This window comes from Pelmatolapia mariae, linkage group LG8 (genome assembly GCF_036321145.2).
Source record: "Pelmatolapia mariae isolate MD_Pm_ZW linkage group LG8, Pm_UMD_F_2, whole genome shotgun sequence".
Lineage (NCBI taxonomy): Eukaryota > Metazoa > Chordata > Actinopteri > Cichliformes > Cichlidae > Pelmatolapia > Pelmatolapia mariae.
The window spans coordinates 20,646,692-20,669,876 of NC_086234.1; the positions used below are offsets into that span (position 1 = coordinate 20,646,692).

The window sequence follows — 23,185 nt, forward strand, 5'->3', positions numbered from 1 at the left end:
ACCAAAGAGGTGACCCACACCTTATTATTCTTTACATTTTAATGAGTTTTCCTGACTTCAGTGACTCATGATCAGAATGATGTTGTGGAGTTTCAAAAACCTTTACTCGCTTTTGTGTCTAAAGCCAAAGAGACTTAAAATATTCAGTACACTGCAGAAAATTGGTTCTTAATTTATTTGAAGTTAGGGCAGTTGTTTACAAACCACAAATCTTTTGACATGGCATCGGAAAACAATCACGGAATCATCGAATAAAGCCGGAGTATGAGCATGTCAGTTTTTAAATAAATTTGAAAAAGTGTCATATGTTCATTATAAAAGTGTATGAACACATTTTAATGTGAAAGAAAATTGTTTAAAATCTCTCAAGTATGTACAAAGAAAATGAAAGAAAGCAAATTACACATACAGTCAAAACCTGGATTTTTTGCCTTTTTTTTTTTACACTTAATTACAGAAGAAAAATTACAATTTTTCAAGGTTAAATAAAAAAAAAAAAAAACGATGTGAGGAATCTTTTCATTGTTATTGTTCATTTCACGATGCAATTATTGCATTACGCTGATGCTGTCAAGATACCCTGCAACAGTTTTTAGTGTCTTCACCATCAGTCCAAGAAAAATATGTTGTTGAACTGCGTCGCACAAAGCCGCTTAACTTCCTCTGTAGTAAAAAAAAAAAAAAAAGAAAAAGGGAAAAAAAAAAGACAAGGGTCAACTTAAGGAGAAGAGGAGATTACTGAGACAGATGGTGTACTTTTGGTAAGAATGACATACATTTACTTTTTGCCAAATAGGGGAGACGTACCGTTTACTTCGATCAGATTGGCGTTCTTCTGATTCAGGATCACGTACAGTTCTCTCTGGTCTGACTTTTTGCCGACTACCCAGTAGTCTGTCATAGCTTTTACGATGATTTCCTCATCTTCGTCAACCCTGAAAGACAGAAAGAACTATATGTTTCAAACGAAGGTGTTCACCACATTCACAGTAGGCTCTTTGTTGCTTGAGAGATCATGTAATATACCAGAGAACATTTTAACCTACTCAAACCCCCCCCAACTTATTACACTGCAATCCTGCAGTGTAATAAGTTGCTTCAAAGACGGAAAGAATGTGGATATGCAAAGATCCCAGGAGTGTCGTAATAAAACTGAAAATTACACGGCTGTGCTGAAACGCTGGGAAAATGATTTTGTACTTGTACACATCTTCTTTGTTTGATTCTAAAATACACAACTAAAGATGGTCTAATGCTGCTGTGATCTCTCTTATTATTATTATTATTATTATTTATTTTTCTATAAACCAAAACTAATCAATTCTTTATCCTCTCCGGTCACCATTAGGATCACCAGCAGTACCACCTATCTTATCTGTGAACTGTCATTAGAGAGCTCTCGAAGAAATGTCTGATGGCACTTAGTAAATATAGCTTAGGTTTCACTAAGGTGTCCTCTGATTTTACCTGGCAAAGTCACAATTGATATCTCCCAGGATCTTCATGAGGTCAGGATGGACAGAGGTGAGGCAAACACTGGCGGTCTTCCTCATGTGGATAGTGCTCTTCTCTGCCAGGTTCATGTGGTTGAAGTAAATGAACTTAAACTGGGGCTCCTTTTCTGGCCTGAAAGTAACAAAAGTAAGCAAAAGTTAAGCAACTTATAAAAAGTGCTGATAAAATGTTAGTATTACAAATGATCCTTTATACTTGATAGTTTAGAGAACCTGGGATTTATGACTTTAAGGTGCCAGCACAGCTTTTCAAAATCTGCATGAAATGTGTGTTACCTTGATATCCAGTAAGATCGGTTAGAGTAAGAGACAAACAAAGTTAAAGAGGCTGGGCCAGTCTCCAAAATCATACTGTTACCAAATGAAGCATTAAACCAAGGTATCATTTTACTTTGCCCTGCTTCATTTGTTACCCACGCTGTGCCAAGTTAATGACCTGGAGTTTACTTAACAAAAGTACCTAAACTGCATCTATGGACATGTGTGTGAATGTATTCAAATAGGTGATTTTTATACATGATGTGTGTAATTATTTACCATTGGACGAGGCCAAACCAGGACACAGACCTGAAAGCTAGCTGATAAATTTGCAGTGGCATTATTTATTGAGTGGATTCTTCACTAGGGTGATTAAAAAGGAGCCCATCAAACTGTCTCGGTCAGGTTTGGATTACCTGCCGAGCCGTGTCTGAAGCTAACTGCTGGGATTAAAGGAGCGTTGACCAGGATGCCAGTCCTTAAAGCTGTACTGCTTGAGTTACCCCTAAGTAGTGACATGATGCTACCCAGTGATATTAAGAGTCTCATCTATCAGTGCCAGCCAGGCAGAGCTAATGCTACAGGCCAATGACAAGCAAAGTGGGAAGTGTAATCACCAAGCACACAAATCAATCAACTTTCTAGTTATAGCAGACTGACTGACAGAAACATGAATGTCATTGATACTTACAAATATGATGCACGAATGACATTAAGGTATGTTATTCTGAAAAGAGACCTGAGACCGCTCCTTTCTAGCCTCATTTTCTCATTTTGGAGTTCAGATTACCTTTAAATATCCTCCCCGTCTTCCTGATATTGTACAAAGGCACAAGTAGAAAAAAACTATTTAATTTGATTTATTTTGAACACAGTAATGTGCAAAAGTCTTGGGCCACCCTTCAAGTGCTTCAGTTTGCTTGGAAATAGGAAACAGGTGGAGTGACTTGTTGAAACAAGTGCAAATATACTGGAAATACAGTAATATGAGCTCTAATGAGCTTAATGATCCATACTTGGTATGACCATCTCTATTCTTTAACACAGCCTGAACTCTCAGAGGTAAATTTCTAATAATTCTAGTCTTCATGAATAGTTCTCCAGGCTGCTGATAGTGACTGACAGTATTCGTCCTGTGTTTTTCTACCCAGGTATGCTTTGGCCTTGGGTCTAGGATCACTATCATGCTGAAAAATGACACTGGAGCCAATCAAATACTTTCTAGATGGTATTTTATGGTGGGCCAAACCTGCTGGTACTTTTCTGGATTCCATCAATTTTTGCAAGATCCCCACTGGCTGCAATGAAGCCCAAACCATGATAAAGCCTCCACCAAGCAGACACTCAGGGTTATACTGTTCACCTGACCTCCTCAGTACATACTGATGAAAAGTTGAACCAAACATTTCAAATGTGGATTCATCACTCTAGTTAGTCGCCACTGATTTTCACTCCAGTTCTTTAAAAATGACTTCTTGACATCCACTTGTAAAGTTTCTTCATGACACACTGCACAAAATCAAACTACTCGGTGCAAAAATACAATTTCATGCATGTCAAACTGTGCTCTCTTTGCCATCTTTTGAAGACTTAACTAAGGAATTGGGAAAACGATGTGCTTTTGTGGCAGGCTGCTAGTAACAAAGTATCTAAAGATGCAGTTTTATATGTTATAATATTACAAGAAAGTCTGGCTGCTTGGAAGCAAAATATAATAAATAAATAAGGGGTGGCTCAAGATTTTTGCACAATACTGTAAGCACATAAATAGTCCTTCAATGTCGTAAACATATGATATTAAACTCTTGAGCTACAAACAATAAGATGTATGTCTAGTTTCTAAACCCTGGTTTTGTGTTGCAATCTTTATGTATAATTTTAAAATAAAATGAATAAATATCTGCTGCAGGTATGGCATCTTGTCCGTATCACTTTTTATATCAACAATATTTGTAATTTGCCCAGAGGTGCATCATTATGCCCTGTATTCTCTGTAAAATGAAGCTGAGGTAAGCGTAGCAGCACCACATAGAGACTAGATCAGGAACATGCCAAGCTAAAAGCTAGGAAAGAGGAGAAATTTCAACAAACCCTGATATCCTGCGGTTGATTGTGAACTGTTCACAAATATCAGATGCCAGCAAAGTAAGCTGAGGGCCCACCAAGCTGTCCAACTGCTCACAGAACTCCCTCGTCAGCTCCACAGAGGCTATTAGGAAACAGAGGAGTGAACTGTCAGCTGTTACTGGACATAAGGTGAGGAAAATGTAATAATTATGTTTTATAAGAGCAGCAAAAACATCAAAATGCCGAACCGAAAAAAGCAAAATGAAAGTGAACTTTCATCATTAAACCGGGAGGGCACACACACTTACCACTGATCATAAAACAAGCTGCTGCGCTCATTGCCTGGAAAAAAGCAGATCACTGCAGGTTAAAATCAAGGTCACACAGGCCAGAAATCACACTAATGTGCAGGATATACTTCATCATTTTAAAATTCAGCGCACTAATCCCTGAAGTCCACATCGTTTGATAGAGCAGTGGAATATATTTTATCCCAAATCTACTGTTCATAAACAGAAAAAAAGGTTAAATCCCCCCCAGTCACAGATTACAAGAATCCTCCTAAAAAATGAATAACAACTGCCCACTCATTTTTAATGCATTAGAAAAAAAAGAATCAAAACTGAATAAATCAAGAGAAATGAAACAAGCCTGTCATGCCAGAGTGTCGCATTTAACCTACTGTACCTTGTAAACAATCAGATGCAGCTCCTCGTAGCCGTCCTCTGCAGAGACGAATATTTTTGGAAATCGGAATTTGGCCTCCGGATCTTTCAGATTTGCAGGTCCTGTCAAAAACCTGAAAAAGACGCAGTGTGCCTGGGTTCATATTCACAGACCAGGTATCAAAATCAAAACTGATGATCTAATTTCTCAAAACCAAATGACTGAAAATCAGAAAGCTCAATTGGTGCCCAAAATTGGTGTGCCAAAAACACACCAAAAAACAAAAGCACACGATGCTATTGACTCTTTACCCCTTGAAACCAGGATTAACCCTGAGCTGAATGGTTTCTATCATATTTCAGGCCTCCTTATATAGCTTATATATAGTCTCTGCCAATGCAGCTACCCTTAGAAAAACCTGGAAACTATTTTAATGGTTATCAAACCACATCTTTATTAAATATACTGATATAAACTCGTCATTAAGGGTACAGGCGAGGCCATCAAATGTCGTCTTTATGGGGGAAAGAGTTAAGAAATGAACCTGAAGAATGATGGGAATGAAAATATTAAGACTGCGTGATGCTGGGAGCACATGAGGTTTCCAAAACAGGAAAAGCTCATCCTCTGGGAAGCAGTTAAGGTATTATTTCTAATCACATTAGATTTCTATGAATCTATCTACTATCTCAACATCTGTTGGATGGATGGCCCTGAAATTGCGTAGATGTATTTGTAATCTCCGGAAGACGAAGTATTCACTTCTCTCTTTAGCACCACCAGCAGGTCAAATTTGATCAAATCCAGTACATTACAGCCAAATACAAACATACTGGCTATACTTTACTAATTAAGAGTAAATTTTAAAATAAGACAGTGCAAACAACAACAATGGGAAGAACAGTGAAAAAGAAAAGCTGTCCTCAAGCTGTGTCACCTCTTAATTTGGTATTAAAGAAGCTGGAAAAAGCACTTCTTCCTCTCTAAGAGAAACTTGGCCGACTTTAAAAAGGTTCTGAACCGCAACAGAGACAACAATAGAGAGAAACCTATATGACAGTGGAGATTACAGGAAAGCAGAAATAACCTTAAACAGAGAAACTGAAAGACTCCAAAGGCTCTATGTTAGGCGCAGGAGAATGTATTCAGTAATATATTCAGTGTATTATGTATTCAGATGTCTTGTTGAGTTTAAAGAAACGAAAACAGATATTTAATTTATTGTAGTGAACGCTAATAAAATTTACAGAAATACAGAAAATTCAGCACCTACAAAAGATTGATGTGAAGTCAGGAATGTCCTAATTATTTGTTTTGACTGATGTGTTATGAATCATCACAGTGCACGTTTCTCTGTAATAATCACCAGTTGTATTAAAGTAGCATATTAGCCTAAAGCCAATAATGGATGGCACCAAATCTAATCAGGAATTTACCACCAAATATGAGCTTAATGTCCTCAGGAGCAAAAACCGTTTATGCCTCTTTTGTTCACAACAGAACAACGAATTCACTGTTATATAGTTACACAGGAATTTAGAGAAACCACTTAAAATTATGTGTAACATTTTAATGTTTCCAATTAAATGCACGTCTAGTGTTGTCCAACAGACTCTGCAATCCTCTGCAACTTCCATTATTGCAACACCTTGTCTTGATTTAAAAAAAATTTCTCAGCATTTTTCAAGACAAGTCAGACTCGGACCACTGTAGCAACTTTACATCATCGTGAGACACAAGTTATTTAAGCAGCATGCAGACATAAGCTTTGGCAGGGAGGCAACACCTGAGCAAACTTTCTCCTGTTACACATGGACACGGAAACAGAATAGAAAGTTGAAACCTCTCGAGGCTGGAGTGATACTCCACCCCTTGGCTAACACTATGGTGTGTTAGCCAAGGGAGTTACCTCGTTATCTAATTTGCTTGTCAGTGGGTCGAAATCACACATGGTGAAATCACACACACGCATCTGTATCTTATCATTCATATGTGCATCCAGAACATGCCTTTTGATGTATCTGGGATGCCTTGGCCCACGAATGAAATTACTCTAGTAACCGCACCACTGCAGGGGGTTGGATTAAAAGAGATGGGCGCAGGGATCATAGACTTACCTCCCATAGTGCAACAAATTTCCAGCAACTTCTGGTCTCATCGGGGAGTCCCTGCCAGCCAACTGAAACAAGCAAATACATGAGAGTAAAATTATGGATTGTTTAGCCAATTATTTAGTAGATCTATTATGCTTTCCTTATTTTAGGTCATATTTTCTGTCAGAAAATAATCATTATATTATTAAAGTGTCAGATATTTATATTAAACACAGCCAAAGTTTCAGATAATAGGGTCAACGTTTGTGCAAATGATCCCAGTGAGCCAAACTGCTCTAAATGCTACAGTAGCTCTGTATGATGTTAATGACGGTGGATCCTTCTATGGAAACTAACAAAACCATGGACACAGACCTGTTTTACAAATTATATAAAAAGCTTAGCATTAGCTGTACAGATTTATCAAGACAAGTAAGCCATGTTGTCATATGATATGCACTATGCAATATCGTGAAGCAGTGAACCTCTTCTCTACAGTCATGACACTTCCTTTGACCATTCCTCGATTCGCCCTTAAAATAATCTAGTGGGCTGGAGTTCTGCAGAAGTTCTCAAAATTTTAACTTTACTTTCTTCAGCCACTTTTTTCACTCCACCTACCTCTGGTTCTGAGTGTCTGGGGAAAAGCGAGGTGGTCAGATATTTGTACAGGATCCTCATGTCATCTTGTTCCAGCCCGCTCCTGTAAACATGACCACGATGCCAAAAATGACACCTTGTAAACTTCACATTGCACTAATGAAAAAAAAACCTAAATGCATGGATTAATTTTTATCAGGTGTGCTGTCAAATGTGTTATGGATCACTGGATAGACAATAAGACAAAATGCCCTACTATTTGCTGTTCAGCAGTGGCTATAAATGGGATACAATGAGTGCTGTGCAGCAGATGCAGCTGCTTAATTTGAACAGTAATTAAATATTCCTTCCTGTTTGTCCATCTTCAGTTCACAGTGAACGATTACGCTGCTCTCAAGTAATTTCATTAGCGATCATGTAATTCCCCCTGTGCTTACACACCGAGCCGGTGGCCGACAGCACAATTAAAAACAAGTGACATGTCAGGGAGCGCATAAACCACAAAGAGGATTAACTGCCGTGTTTAGAACCACCACTGTTTACCCAGCACGCCATTATTCGTTTGCTGATACCAGCACTGGGATTTTACCTTAATACACCGGATGGCTCAGTCAAATTTGACAGACGGTGGGTTTGATGGACAAACATACAGTTTAAAGCACAGCATCAACAAGTGTTGTATACCAGATAAGTTGGTCATTATACAGGAAGGCTGTGTATTTGATCAGACTGAGGCTCTCCTCCACTCTGTTGACAAAGGACTGGATCTTCAGGTAGGTCATCTTGTCCAATGGGAAGAAGCTGATGCCTCCAAATACATCAAGCAGGTCGCAGGACTGCAAGTGGAGAGTCTGCAGATACTGGAAACCCCAGCGTGATAACACACCGACACACACAGACACAGGAGACGCAAAAAAGAAAGGGTTTAGTTTACCTGCCCACAAGTGCTTGCTTACAGTTCAATACAGAAAAGAGGATATAAGAAACTCTTTGACTTGTACCGCATTGACATTCAACCTCTAACAAGCACACCACAGCCTCTCTCTTTCTCTCCGTCTTTAGATTTCATGGTGGACAGGGAAGCCCGTGTTAATGGATGAAGGGTATTCCCTAATTAGAAATTAATTTTTAAAGCAGTTCTTAAACGCAATGTTCCGGCTAGTTGACAGAAGTGTGACGTGAAGACAAATAATGGGGGCAAGACAACGATCAAGACGTCAACCATGACTGCAAACATTTTACAGCTTTCCAAGAGTAACGGGAGTATTCACAAATAAACAGTGTCCCTATGACAACTGTCATCAGTGAGGGAAACCCTTGTGATAACAAGGACAGTCAGGCTCGAATGAGTTCTGTTAAAAACACACATGCCGGCATTCTAAGGGAATCATCCTGTCAAAGCAAGGTCAATATACATGCATGCATGATCTGAACTCAAAACATATCCGCCTAGCAACAAAAATGTTATGGCTTGTGAGTATTTATTACCCTGTAGAAGAATTTCTCAAGTTTCTGGATGAGCAGCTCCACTCCGCCGGCTTGCATTGCTCTGGAAAAGGTGCCATTGAAGAGCTACAGCATGAGGAAAATCAGCATTGTTAAAACATGACTTATTTTTGGTATCATACAGGTATAAATTGGTAGTGCGTGACACTCAAGAGCAATGATTCAACATTCCCCCCCAGTAATGTAATCCTTTGATTATGTATTTCAGGCAAAATACCCTCAAAATAATCCGCCTGAATTCATGAGAAGTGTTACAACCGAAAAAGACCAGCACTAAATTTGAATGAAACAACAGTATTTTACTGACTCCATGTTGCCTTCTTTTTAATTTCTTCCTGTGTTTTCAGCTGATTACAACTTTTACATTTTTCTGTCATTTTTTCTTATAGATTAACCTTAAAATAGTAATAATAGGAACTTAAAATACTATTTAGTTCAGGAATAATTTTGGGAATTAAAAACACATCTGATAAATGAACAAAAAAAAAAATCCCCTGCAACACTTCAGAGTACCTCTGGAGGTGCAGAGTTGAGAAACACTACTCTAGGGTGTCATTACATGGCTTTGAGCCAATAAGGTCTTTTTATTAGAATAAGCCTCCAATGCAGTAAAATACTATTTTAACACAAATGTGGTAAAAGCAATGACATTTATTTTAATTACTTTACTAAACTTTAAGTCAAAGATTTCTTCATCCAGCAGATAAATGTATCACTACACACAGCAGCAGGAACCCTTTGACATTTTCTATATTTCTAAACAAGTCAAACAAATATATAGCACTATTTCATGTCATTTCAAGAGCCGTGAAATGTGTATTTGTGAGGGGGAAATGTTTGTGAACCTCTAGCATTAGTAATTTAATATTAATTACATATTTATTTAAATTATTTTAAGATTTAATAGAGTAGTCATTTGACTACAGATAGATACTGAACCCCAAGTCGTGCTCCACAATGCGTTGCTCAGAGTATGAATGTGTGTGAATGAGGCACGTTGTATAAGGCGCTTTGAGAAAGATAAGAATAGATAAGTGATATATAACAACTATTTTACTATTTACGAATCACCATTATGAAGATGGTAAGCTAGCACACACTCTAGGACTCTTTCAAATTTGCTAAGTAGATCATCGGCAGAAGAACAATGAACAGCAATGATGTTTGTGTCGAAATATCACCACAGCTCATTTGCACTCTGTTCAAAGTCATGCTGACAAGCGAGAATGCTTAATGACTAAATAATTTCAAAAAGGAAGTTTTGATGTGAATGATAAACATTTTGTTCTGAAGAAGAGAAAAAGAAGAGACTTAAAATGGAATGCATTAAAAAAAAGTGCATTCCAGTATAAAAACCTTTTCCTCATCTGTAAAACATGATGGTGGCTGTGTCATGGTTTGGGTCTGTGTTGCCAAATAACAACTTATCACACTGGTGGTTTAAGCAAAGAATAGTGGAAGAGGAAAAAAAGGGTTTTTATAAAATCAAACTGATTCTAAAGAAATTAACTTAAACGTGTTCTGGGCATCGCAATGAGGCAAAGCGCCTTATTATTAATGAAAATATTTTATTTAATTTGTTAAATTGGGCTCCTATTTTCTTCTTTTTCGATTTGTTTTGAAATCTGATGGTATCCATCTATGCAATAATGTTTTTCACAGATTTCTTCAGCTGCATTTGCTTTTAGTTATAATCACATTCCTTGTGAAATCTTGAGTATAAACAAACATCTTATGTAATATACTTATTTTGCATAAAACACATATGGCAAGATTTTTGTACCGAACACAAAATGAAAAGCCTACAGTAACTATGATGTGGTGGAAAACTAGTATACTTGATTGATTCATAGCTCAGTATTAAGTGATTTTGCATTGTAAATGTTAAAAAGCATGGCAAATTCTAAAACGACACTCAAACTCACCTTATACATGCTGTAGCACTGCCTTACCACTGCACCATAAACAGTATCCTACAAAGGCAAGAGGGAAGCTAAGTACAACTGGCAATACTCAGAGAAAAAAAATGAAGACATACACGAATACTTTTCAGTACTCACAAGCATTTCCTCTTCCTGATATTCTACTGTAGGAGGTTTGCCATCTTTGTTTGGTTTCTCAATCATTGGATTTCGAACCACCTGAGGATGGATTTTTTTTTAATAAAACAGCACAAAGGAGCATTAAAGAGTTAAGAGCAGAATTATATTTAAAATGAAGGAGACAAACTCTGGACAAAGACTAAATACAGGGAAGGTGATGTACACATAAGCTTGCAAGATACCATGACCATCCAGAAATTTTCCTCAGGCTCAAAGAAAAACTGCCGGTTCTTCTGTGTGTGCAGGGATTTAGCTGGTTTTGTTGGACAGAACGTCCTGGAACAAAGGGGATGTGACAGTGAAGAAGGGTGACACACCCAAACAACACGCACGGCTCTTAAATTTCTGTCTGTATTTACACTAGATATTTATCAGTGTGTATCTGACCACTTATTGCAACATTTCCCTTTTCTATTGTGCTTCAGGCTTCCTTGTGCTTCATCACAGCTACAAACGTTTAAATTTATGCTCAAAGTACAAATAAATAGACTGCAAATACAGCCATGATGCTGCTGCAGTAATATTCACACCATAATACTGATACCTGGTGAATTGCACAATGGCCTCACAAAGGCCGACATTTCGGATCTTCTCGTTCTTCTCAACATCACTGGGGTGGTAAAACAGAATCTTTTTCTCTTCCTAAAACAAAAATATTTGCATTAGGCATGCTTTTTCCATCTAAAAGCTAAAAAAGAAAGCGGTTTGCATAAGAACTTTTTATCAGGGAGTCTCACTCACCTCTCCTTCTCGAGGTCCAAATGTGGGGTTGTAAATGAAAAAACTGAGTAAAGATGGTGTGTACTGTTTCTCTTGCATTCCTGAGGCCATTTTGGGGCTGTGGCAGACAAAGAGAAAGTTGACATACCTCTAGACTCCATCCAAGTTGCTCTTATGTAATACTTAGACTTAGACCTTTTATTCTCATTGTGCAGTTTTTTGCACAGCGAAATTGGGTAGCAAGACCACAAAGGTGCAAAAGAAAAGAAAATAATATACAAAGAAGAAAAAGAAGTATATTTCATATATATATATACACACACACATATATGTATGTGAGTAAACTATATACATGGTGTATGTAAAAACATTGAAACAGAAGCAGTGTGGGGGTGTATACAAGGGCAGTAATATAATATAATAAATAAATAAGGGTGGAGGGGCTATGATCATTTAGGATGGGAATGGTTTTCCCAGAGACCAAAACATTGCACAGGGGCCAAAATACTGCATGGAAAAGGGGAAGACCAAAATATTACGTCACCTAAACTTACCTGATCATCAGCATTAGTGTAACTTGTGTCTGCCTTTCCTTTGCTCCAGTGGCCGTTTGGTTAGCATGCCGTGTTCCTACAAAACAAAGACAACAACATCCAGTTATATAGTGACACAAATCCATTGGTAATAATACACTACTGGTAAGGTACACATTTTAAAAGGCGCTGGAAACATTCCTAAGAAATTCTGGCCAATACTGACATGATAGCATCACACAGTTGCTGCAGATTTGTTGGCTACACATACATGGTGGGAATCTCTCACTCCATTAGTTCTCTATTGGACTGAGATCTAAAGATTGTGCTTACTGTACTTAAATGGCCTCCACAGAGTATTTTCTGTTACCCTGCTGGAAGAAGCCATCGGAACATGGCTACACTGTTGTCATAAAGGAATGAACATGGTCAGCAAGAATGCTACAGCAATGGTCAAGGGACAAAGAGAGTGCCAATATTCCCCACACCATTACACCATCAATAGCAACCTGACACAAAGCATGTTGTTTACACCAAAATCTAAGCCTACCGTCTGAATGATGCAGGAGAAATCAAAATTTAGGCGAGCATGTGTGAACTGCAGCTTCAATTTCCTGTTCTTAGTTGACAGTAGTGGTACCCGGTGTGGTCTTCTGCTGCTGTAGCCCCCTACTTCAAGTGTGTCATGCCTTCAAAAACGCTCTTCTGCATACCTTGGTTGTAAACTAGTGGTTATTTGTGTAAGTTTGCCTTTCTATCACCTAGAATCATTCCCCTCTGCCATCAACAAGTCATTTTAATTCCAAAATTGGATGCTCACTGGATATTTTCGCTTTCCCTGGAAACCCTAGAGATGGTGGATCAGCAGTTTCTGAAATGCTCAGACCAGCTTGCCTGGCATCAACAACGATGCTGCGTTCAAAGCCACTTAAAATCATCTTTCTTTTCCATTCTAATTTTCAGTTTGAACTTCAGCAGGTCGTCTTGATCATGTCTACGTGTCTAAATGCACTGAACTGCTGCCATGTGATTTGCTTATTAGATATTTGCATTTAAAAGTTAGCAGCCATGTTGCTGTGTATAATAATAAAACGGTGTACCAGTTTTTGACCATTTTGGTTAAAGTTAGAGGCACTAGGTCACGCAAGGTAAAATTTTAGCAGTTCACTTCATTTACTGGAGATAAAGGTGATATAGTTCAGACGCTTACACCTCTACATTTAAGGGGTGTGTTTGTTTTCTACTCGTTTTACATTTTGTCATTGTTGTCTTGTACACATACGGTACTGCAAATGAAATGCTACTACTGTACTTTAGCCGGCAGAGAGAAATACTTGGATATTTTTATACAATATGTGTTATAATAAACTACAAAACAAAACAAACACATAAGGAAATTTATATGATTGTGTACTACTATTAACAAACATCCAGTCAGCGACCAGCCGGAGTCACTCAGAGCAGCTAGCTGGTTAGCTTGGCTCTGCTAGCTGTAGGCTTGTGTTGTCTGTCGGAGGAACCGTCAGTGAACCGTGACAGTAACACTCACCTTACAGAAGATAAACACAACACGTCCATGTACTCGCTGATACAGACAGTGAAAATTAAAAGAACAAATGCGTAAATGGTGTTAATGGGAAGCGAAGCCGCTTGCATTCTACTTCACATCCTTAACTTCCTGCTTTTAGTTACGAGGTGCCACAGGCTCAGTTGCTCGGGTCAAACCGCTTTCAAACAAAGATTCCTACTCTCCAAATGGGGGGTTCAAATGATCTGTGGGGTGCTCCAGTTTAACTGACCACAACACGTTTTGCTGAGTAAGCATACTGCTGTGCAATAATATTACAGAATCAGAATTTTTAAATACACAATAGCAAGATACAAAGTTTGTCTTTTTCGCTTTAAAATGTTTTTTTTCTTAATTTGCACCCTTTATATCTTATCTTTATATAAAATTAAATCTTTAAAACATACATTTCTTAATTACGGACATTTCAGGTTATAAATGATGAATAGTACAGTTGATACTAAGGAATTAGTGCCACCAAAACATGCCTGCACCCAGACTTTTTTTCTTTTGATTCTCCAGTAAAGCTGTAATCTTGTGTGTATTTGTTTTTGATTTAGACTGGCATTTATATGTTGTGTTTCGGGTCTTACCGACCACAATGTGCTTTACACTACAAGTCGTGTCAAATATTTACATATATCCATTTTATTCTATAGATTTAAGCTTCTTTATCTTCCTTTTGTCTACACCTACAGCCAAATAATCTAACAGGCATGTCTTCTGGACTTTGAGCAACACATGGAAAGGCCTTTTCTGTAACAAAGGCTGACATTTGACAGGTAAATTTAGACCCGCAAACGTCTTGATATGATGCACCAGTGCTAAGCCCTGCTTTATGTATAACTTTATCATCAAAACATACTAAACACCACAATATGAGTTTGTTTAATATATACACAGTCAGTTCACAAGTGTGTGTGTGTTTCCACATGTTTATTTACCACATTCATTGTCAGGGGAGGAATGCTACAGACGAGAAACCACAGACCAATATAGTGAAAAGACACATTAAGTTGTGATGCCTTTAAAATAAAAAAAAGGTCTTTTTAAAGCAATTTGTGCACACAGACATTAATAGAAAACATCTTTAATCCCTGGAAGTGGAATTTGGGATCAGAAGACTCCAGATGTGGGAAAGTGACCAAAGGACCTGAATGCTTGAACTTTTTTCATCTGAAAACTCAGGATAGGACCATGGATTGGAATTCTGGGGAAAAGAATAAACAAATAAAGGAATACTCAGAATTAATCATAGCTCTGCATGTGCCACGTGACAAAAATCAAGAAAACAAGCAAATTTAAACCTTGTGTCAATTCCCTCCAGGATTAGGGAAGAGCTGGTAAATAAAAAATAAACACAGACTAAAGCCGTCCATTTTGGATTGCCTAAATCCTTCATCCTATTATCTAAGACAACTTTTTTGTTTGCAAATGGATAATGGGTAAAACTGGGGCAAATGATCCAGCATGATGATGACCTTAAAATCAACATGTGTGGTTCACACATGGCATAATGGTTAAATAAGGATCAGAAAATACACCAATGAAACATTCCCAGGATTTCAACATTATAGAAAAACAGTACCTTCTCTCACCTCATAGATGTATAGTGCATTTAAGGTTTTCTGATGGTAACTTCTTTGTGAAAGACAACCCCCCCCGACTAAATCTCATAAATCACCCAGTTCGTCTCTTTTGGCACAGCCTGTGTTGGTTCATTTCCACCAGCTGAGACTTAATCCAACTAATAAGATCATTTCTGCCCACATGCTGATTTTTGTGTGAGAAACCAGATACCAACCCTCTACTCCAATTTTGCCATCGCTGTCATCATCAGCTGCTGAGATGAAGCTCTTGGTTTCTGCGTCAGTCAGTGTCCGTGCACTGGGGATAAACCGCTGCAGAAAAAACCTAGACGCACACACAATGATGATATTTATCCACGACTGATATTTATGGATGACAATATACGGCATGTTTTAAAAAAACATAAAATAATAAGAACACGGAGAAAGACACCACTTCCTAAATTGGACTGCACAAGTCAAACCTAGCTCTTGTCAAAAAAAAAGGATGAATTGTGTAACAGAAATGAAATAAAAACACCACTCACAGTGGATTACTGCGAGACAGCTTAACATTCATCACAGTAATAGAGTACTACTGTGTGATTTAATGTACCAAGCCTCCTTCTTTCTTTTTTTCTTTCTATCAGAGAAATAATACGAGATAGATTCACATTAAATATGAAGCCACACCGCACTGGGTCAGTTAGTTGACGGAGTAAATCCAGGTAAAGGAACAAAAGTGCATATTGAAAAGAAAAGACTAAGATTCAGCGCCTCTGGGAGAGCAGACACCCCGTATCCTTTTACGCACTTGAGCTCAGAGTGCTCGATGTAGCCGCTGTTGTCCTCATCGAGGATCTGGAACACATCTTTGACCTCCTTGGGTGTCTTTGAGGACAGGCCGCACAGCTTAAAGAACTTCTTGTAGCAGAAAGTGTCCGGAGCTGAAAGCATACAAATGTTGAAAAAAAGAGAAACAAATACAGAAACAGAGCTGACCCGTGAGGTTCCCCGGGCTGGGAGGTGATGTGGAGATTAAAACGGCATGTGTCTGCAGCGCCGGAGGGAGGGATTTTCCTCTCCCCCCCCCCCTTTTCTTTCTTTCTTTCTTTCTTTTTTTTTTTTTTAACTTTTAAAGCCAGCAGCCATGCCCCCACAAATATAAAAAAAAAAACCCAGAAAAGATTATTAAACCCCCCCTGTTTTTTTTTTTTTTTTTAAAAAATTCCGATTTAAAGCGGGTGCGACTTTAGTAGCGAGGACACTGTACAATATTGAAAAGCTGTGGAGAAGATTATGCACCTTTATGCAAAAACAAAAACAAAACAAAAAAACTCGACTACAACAACCGTTTATTCGGCATTTAATGTATTTTATATTGCATATAAGTCATACAACCGTCAGAATTGATCATGTTTAGTTACTAGGGCAATGTGTGGTCCAATGTGCATGAGTTGACATCCTACCTTCACAGTCCTTAATGGCATTTTGGATGTCGTCAGCTGAAAGAATGGATGTGAGTGACATGTTGGTCCTGCAAAATAGAAGAAAAGTCTTTAAGAAACACACATAGGTCTGTATTTTTCTTTTTTCTAATTATCTTCACCTACATTTGGCTGTGTGATATCCTCTCAGCCCACTTTTGTATCACACTGGATTACCTTTTTTAATATCTGTAGTGGTATCTAGGTTAATATCATCATCCCATAAGACCTCAGGTTATGAGTTTTTGATGAGTGGGTTTTATGTGTTTTATGTACAATCTCTATTTTACCAAAAATCCCAAACATATTTTCTGTCTTATCGTTTATGCCAGGTTAATTGTGCTTTTTGATTGGATCTCCCCTGCGAGCTTGTTAATCGGCTTTTTTCTTTTTTTTTTGCCTTGTTTGAAGTGCTTAATTGGCTCTGTGCAAAAATAATTGGCACTTAGGGACTTTACAAGAAAAAAAAATCAACAGAGGGAGGGAAGGAGTAAAATTTGTGATACTTAAACTTCCATTGCAGAATGAATAAAAAAGTTAAAACACCCTCTCCTGAGCGCTCGACAGCTTGCTGTCTTTAAACAAAAAATAAACGTAGATGAAAAATGATCTGTAAGTTTTTATCAGGTTGTTTTAGGAGAATCGGTTAAAAGCATGAGCAGAAACAGCCCGAACCTGTATTTTGGTCAAAAATCTCACCTTTCTGTCAGATTTGGAGGATTTAACACAATAAAGCAGTGCTAGACGAATCTAAAACTCTCGTCACGTCCCTGAAAAAGTAACCCAAATAGTCTAAAGGCTGTGCCACTGCACCAACAGACCACACCAGACAGATACCACACCTGTCCACACCTGTACTGAGAGTTTACCTGTGCAGCTGTGGGCTACTCACCGCAGTTGCCTCGGTCCGGGTCCAAAAGCAGCAGCAGCAGCAGCAGCAGCAGCAGATAAGACTCTTTGGTGGCTGCCGACAGCTGGCTCTGCCTTATATACGACGAGTGCGATGCTTGAGTTTCCAATCTGTCCGAGGATCAAATTCTCCCGCAGCCAGCCGCCTCCGTCTCGTGTTCCTCACCCGCTCACCTGTCCAATTAACCTTTACGGTTTATATCCGCTGCACATTCTCCTACTCTCTCTCCCTTTCCCCCCTTACTCTTATGACAGCGTGTGGTTTTCGTCCAATCAACTTTCTCCCCCTGTGTTACACTGCTCTCCCTCTCTCCCCCCTCCCTTACATTTTCCCCATCTCATCTCTTCTCTCTCTCTCTCTCGCTCTCTTTCTCTCTCCCTGCAGGTGCATTTGAAACCTTATAAGTATCCAATAATCAGTCTGGCATCATTTCTTTGTTTTGTTTTGTTTTTTAATGAAGAGTCTCTTTGATTTGGGTGACTCAAGCAGGTCGTAATTTATCAGAAATACTCCATTACGCATGCTCTGATAGTAAGAATTCAGAAGTCAAAACCTCAGTGTTTGTTGCAAGTGAGCCATCAACCTGCATAACAAGTTAACATGAAGATTACAAGTTTCTTTAGTGAGAATTTAGATATATGCATATCATTTGTTACTGTCAGAGGTTTTGAGGCTCTCACTCATGCACCTGTGCTAAAAGGTGAGAGGCTGGGTGGGGCCTGTGCTGAAGAGCCTGCTGGCAGCCTGCCACTCTAAACTGATGAATTTGTTTCCTGCAAAGGGGAAACCTTTCAAACCATCTGACGCAGCAGCGTCTCTGGTGAATCCAGTCAGCACTAATGGCTTTAGGAGAGAGGGGGGACGGGTGCTTTCTGTAACTAGAACCAGGGGGAATAAATCTAATTATTTTTTCAAACTTTCATTTGCTGCAAACCTCTGACTTAACACTTTGCAAGTAACAGCATTTTCATCAGTCTCACCTACTTGTTACACAAAATGATTAACTATTTACCCCAAGAGTAACTCCAAAACACCACCTCTTTATCTCCAAGCCTCGAAGTTTGCAACTTTAACCATCAAGCATCTGAAAGCCCTCTTTGTATTTATTTATTTTAAATGGCGACACCTTGTGGTTGCTTACAATTATTGAGATTATTAATCAAGTTTTGTTGTTGTTGTTGTTGTTGTTGTTGTTGTTGTTGTTTTTTCTTTGTTTTTCCCCCTTTGGAAGGGAGGTGGAATTTAAGCATTACCAGATACTGTAAGAGATAAGAGCTGGACTATGTAGGGCAGGAGTCAGGTGTGTGTCAGCGTATTTGTGGATCTAGATTAAGAAGTTATGTCAGTCTCACATCTGCACAGCTGGACGTTACTTGTAATGCACTAATAGCGCAAAAGTCAATTAAAATAAAAATGCATTTATGCAACCAAAACAGGACCTTACACCTTACACCTCACACAAATAAAAAACTGAGCGCATTGTAGTGGAAAATTTTGCATATATGTGCACTCAACTGGTCTCCTGCTACAAGCTTATTTGGTCTGATATAACTACTGGCACTTAATTAAAAACAGATAATTTTGTGTAAAATACTGAAATAAAAAGGTTTGTTTATTTAAATAATGAGTCATTAAGGAAAATATAGTATAAACTGAATGCATACAAATCAAGTACATTTCATTTGAACAGAGTCCATTAAATTTATAGGTTTACATTGTACTTGTAATAAAACTACATGTAAAATCTACACGTAATCAAATGATTTAAAGTCAGTTTGCACATAGATATTTTGTAAGTGTTTTAGGGGGGTTGATTTCTGAATATTGCATATCATATCACTTCCATGAATTGTTCGCAGAAGATACATGCTGTCGCAGATGTGCTTTAAACCTGCATTCTTCTGGATGTACAAGAGAAAATGCCCCTTCTTTCATGGTCTTAGCAACTGATTCAATAAAAGAACTAGATGCTACAATCCCTCGTAACCCAGCCATCACCTCTTCAACGTTTGGCTCCAAAATCTGAGACGGTGATGCAAAATTCTGAACTCGTGACTTCAATACAGGACTTTACAAACCCATGGGGGTAACATCATGGTGGCTACGATCATCATTTATTCAGAGTCAATTACCTGTCTGTGTGACATTCGCCTACTAGTTTAGCATTTTAGTTAAAAGTTTAGCATAGATTTATTTTCTTAACCACTTGTCCAATTTCAGGCATATCTGAGCCAGATAACCTAAAGAGCCCATTCACAGGCAATGGGGGAATTGATAGGTGGGTGGGTGGATGTTAGATGCAGAAGTTTTCTCATGCATTTAAAAGAATGTTTTTGAATTTCTTTTTTTTAAAAAGAAGCTATCATTGATTTACTACTTCACAACTGAATAGCAAAGAACAGGGTCAGACTTGTGTTACTGAAAAAAGAACCTTTATTGTTTTCTCATCGTCCGTCCGTTTGCCCTAAAAGTGCATCATCACTGATCTCACAGAAAGCAGAAGTCACAGTAAAACGACGACAGAAGTGAGAGAGAGAGAGAGAAAGACACGAGTCAACCACGCTATACACTTAGTTGGTTACATTCATCGTGGACAGCATTGGGGTCTGCACTGCCAGAGAAAGAAAGAGAGGGAGCAGTTTGTCCATGGTCAGGGGTGAAAGGTTGAGTGTATAAAAGTGGTGTGGAGAACTGAAGAGAGACAGAGAGAGAGTGAATGGGAAGAGGAGAAGAAGAGAGGAAAAGGATGTCTTGATTCAAGTTGTTCCTTTAGAGTTGTGAAGTCAGTCAGTTGGTCAGTTCATTCATTTAAGACTTGACCAAGGCAGCGAACTCTGCAGGGGGAGAAAGAAAGAAAGAAAGAAAGAAAGAAAGAAAGAAAGAAAGAAAGAAAGAAAGAAAGAAAGAAAGAAAGAAAGAAGGTTATTGTTTTGCTTTTGTTGGATGGCCTTTACATTGTTCTTCTGGAGGTAAAGATTTCCTCACCATCAACTCCGATCTTGCCATCGCCATCAGAGTCACCGGCCTTAAGAAATGTCTTTGTCTCAGCATCAGTCAGAGCTCTGGCACTGGCGGAGAAGTTCTGCAGGAACAGCCTGAAGAGGGTAATCAGAGAGAAATGATGAGCATGCTTTTTTCTTTTTAAAAGAGAAGCCTCTCTTTGAATAGTTGTTTTCCGGGATCACAGTGAATATTTTGTGCTAAACCGATCATCTTTTTAAAAAGCATACTAAATATCTCTAACTGAATCCTTCTCGTTCTATTGGATGCTGAGGTTTTTGGGCTTTGTCATGAAAAAAATGTAAGCAGGCTATAATTCCTATGCTTTGTCCTCTGTTCTACGTCACCCTACAGCGAGAGGCACTGAAGGAGAGAACTGGTATTGAGTTGCAGTCTAGGAGAACACCCAGTAGCCCGAGCTTCTCAGATGCTTTTGGGCCTCTGACATCATTCTGAATTCACTGTGAGCCAGAGAAAGATGATCCCCGTGCTACAAGATCTTTGAGGAGCTTGTGGGTGAAACTTAAGAGAGGGTGCCTACTTCAGCTCATCCTCCTCAATGAAGCCACTCTTGTCCTGGTCAATGATGGCAAAGGCCTTCTTGATGTCATCGGCGGACTTGGCTGCCAGGCCGACCTTAGCAAAGAAGTCCTTGTGCTTGAAGGAGTCGGCAGCTGTGAAAAGATGGACAGGGGGAGGTTATAGCTCAGACACAGGCTGTGGTGTGTTTTGCAGAGGCTGTAGTTTCTGCATGTAAGGTCTGGCATTTGGTTGCATCCACTTTCCCTTCCTGACCATCACTCAGCTTTTATTCTAACGTGCAGGTCAGCTTTTCTTACAGTAGATGCACTGGTGCATGCTTTATGCTGAGACATACAGCCATTTAAAGCTCTCTTTACTACTGGTAGACACCTGAGATTTTTTTTTTTTTTTTTGAATATTTTGCAACTGGATGCAAAGTTTTTGCAGTCACAGTTTGGCTGTTGTCTAGGCTTTCCGTAGGTTAAAATGCTATGAGTTTCATCATGTTTACCTTGGCAAGCTGCAAGGGCTGCAGTGATGTCAGCTTCGGTCAGGACTCCGGCGAATGCCATTTTTTTACTGAGGGAGGAGAGAAGAGGACAAGTCATCGGTTAGTCAGTCAGGCTGTGGGAAAATCTGACACGATGAAGCAGCTTTACTCTCAATCTAAGGCCACCTTTTAACTTCCCTCAGTGCACTTTGTGGTGCACTGCTCAGAGTTACAGGGCTTCATGCAATACTAATTATGCCATGCAGTATAATTCATAGTCCCTCTCTGTGAGTCTTCCAAGCCACAAAAGGTAGTCCAATTTCTCCAAAATAAAGCCTGGAGAAAAGGCAAAAGATTAAATCTCCTTTGCATCTGTAGTTGAATTTTTTTTTCCTCTTTCTCCATTTGGTTCCTCTGTTAGTCCAAAGCTGAAATCTGGCCTTGTGATGTTCAAAATCTGGACATGATTTATATCCCATTGCATGAAGAAGTAGAAGCCCTGTAACTCTCTGAGTCAGGAAGTGGATTTGCCTACAGGTCTGCAACTCTTCAGTGAAACTCACCTTGGGGTCTGGCTAAGACTAGAGTGGATTCGCTCAGATGAATCTGGTGACTGCAGTAAAGCTCCCAGCGACTCTCACCAGCTTATATACCTTGTCTCACCCGAAATATGATGCATAGGCTATGTAACAGACACTGTGTGCAAAGCAGTCAGTCAAAAAATGTGTCCAGTAGACAGAGCTGTTCTATTTATATGTACATAAATGAAGATGCTTAAATGGTAGGCTAAGCGTAGGCCTATGTGAAAGTGCTTAATATTGCATAAGGCTAATAATATATGTTGCTGATTTGGTTGAAACATACTCTGCAGCCTGTTAAAGTGTGCAGAACACCTCGGAGTGAAAGCTGGGGTAAACTTTTATATTATCTTTGACAGCCAGAAAGACTTATTCCAAGTCAACTGTACTTAATACTGTTATTTATTTATTTTTTTTAGCTTTGTGTTTATGTAATTTCACTTGTTGACTGTGCATTAATGAATGTCGTTTCAAACGTTGTCTTTAATCATGTTTAAATGATAAATGTATTAATGTGAAAAAGCGTTGTGTTGATTATGAACTCTTTAAATGACCTTAAATAGCTATCTTCGCCAGCTTTGGTTCTAAATAACCTCCAGAAGAGTTCCTTTAATAAAGCAATGTTTTTTTTTGTTTTTGTTTTTTAAAAACCCCCAAAACAAAACAAAAAAACACTCAGTACATTTTGCTAATATTATCTCTGTGCGTTTACACCATCATCGCCGATCACGGTTTGGTTGAAACGGCGCTTGTGCGTAACTGGCGTGCGTAAAACGTCTGCGATGACTTTGCTGACGTTCCAATGTCAGAACAGGCTGGTTGGTCTGATTGATCACTGCAGGTAGGGACGTTGTAGTCGAAAACCTACGTAAGTTAAAACACCACTTTCAAAATGTAAACATTCATTTCTTTATTTGTTCTTTGGATTTTTAGGCCACAACAGGGGAATGCATTTAACACTTTTCCCTATTCCAGCTGTTCTTAGCTTCACATAATGGCAGCAT

At 38.7% G+C, this 23,185-nt stretch overlaps 3 protein-coding genes across 3 annotated transcripts; all 3 read right to left on the minus strand.

Annotated features, from left to right (window-relative positions):
• Nucleotides 1-160: 160 nt before the first annotated feature.
• On the minus strand, nt 161-13,752 carry ccz1 (CCZ1 homolog, vacuolar protein trafficking and biogenesis associated). Its single transcript, XM_063481496.1, has 17 exons — nt 13,609-13,752; nt 12,081-12,156; nt 11,548-11,644; nt 11,351-11,448; nt 10,989-11,082; nt 10,765-10,845; nt 10,630-10,677; nt 8,687-8,770; nt 7,883-8,058; nt 7,220-7,301; nt 6,623-6,684; nt 4,527-4,638; nt 4,148-4,181; nt 3,864-3,981; nt 1,468-1,626; nt 808-935; nt 161-663 (listed from the first exon to the last, which is right to left on the minus strand). Exons 2-17 carry the CDS (start codon nt 12,092-12,094, stop codon nt 608-610), a joined length of 1,443 nt encoding a protein of 480 aa, XP_063337566.1. The 5' UTR covers nt 12,095-12,156; nt 13,609-13,752; the 3' UTR covers nt 161-607.
• Nucleotides 13,753-14,547: 795 nt separating this feature from the next.
• pvalb9 (parvalbumin 9) lies at nt 14,548-17,818 on the minus strand. Its single transcript, XM_063481497.1, has 5 exons — nt 17,574-17,818; nt 16,664-16,731; nt 16,009-16,141; nt 15,431-15,540; nt 14,548-14,836 (listed from the first exon to the last, which is right to left on the minus strand). The coding sequence occupies exons 2-5, from the start codon at nt 16,722-16,724 to the stop codon at nt 14,811-14,813; spliced, it is 330 nt and encodes a 109-aa protein (XP_063337567.1). The 5' UTR covers nt 16,725-16,731; nt 17,574-17,818; the 3' UTR covers nt 14,548-14,810.
• A 2,581-nt stretch (nt 17,819-20,399) lies between these two features.
• Nucleotides 20,400-21,685, minus strand: LOC134633233 (parvalbumin beta). Its single transcript, XM_063482109.1, has 4 exons — nt 21,625-21,685; nt 21,133-21,265; nt 20,577-20,686; nt 20,400-20,425 (listed from the first exon to the last, which is right to left on the minus strand). The coding sequence occupies exons 1-4, from the start codon at nt 21,683-21,685 to the stop codon at nt 20,400-20,402; spliced, it is 330 nt and encodes a 109-aa protein (XP_063338179.1).
• Nucleotides 21,686-23,185: the final 1,500 nt, after the last annotated feature.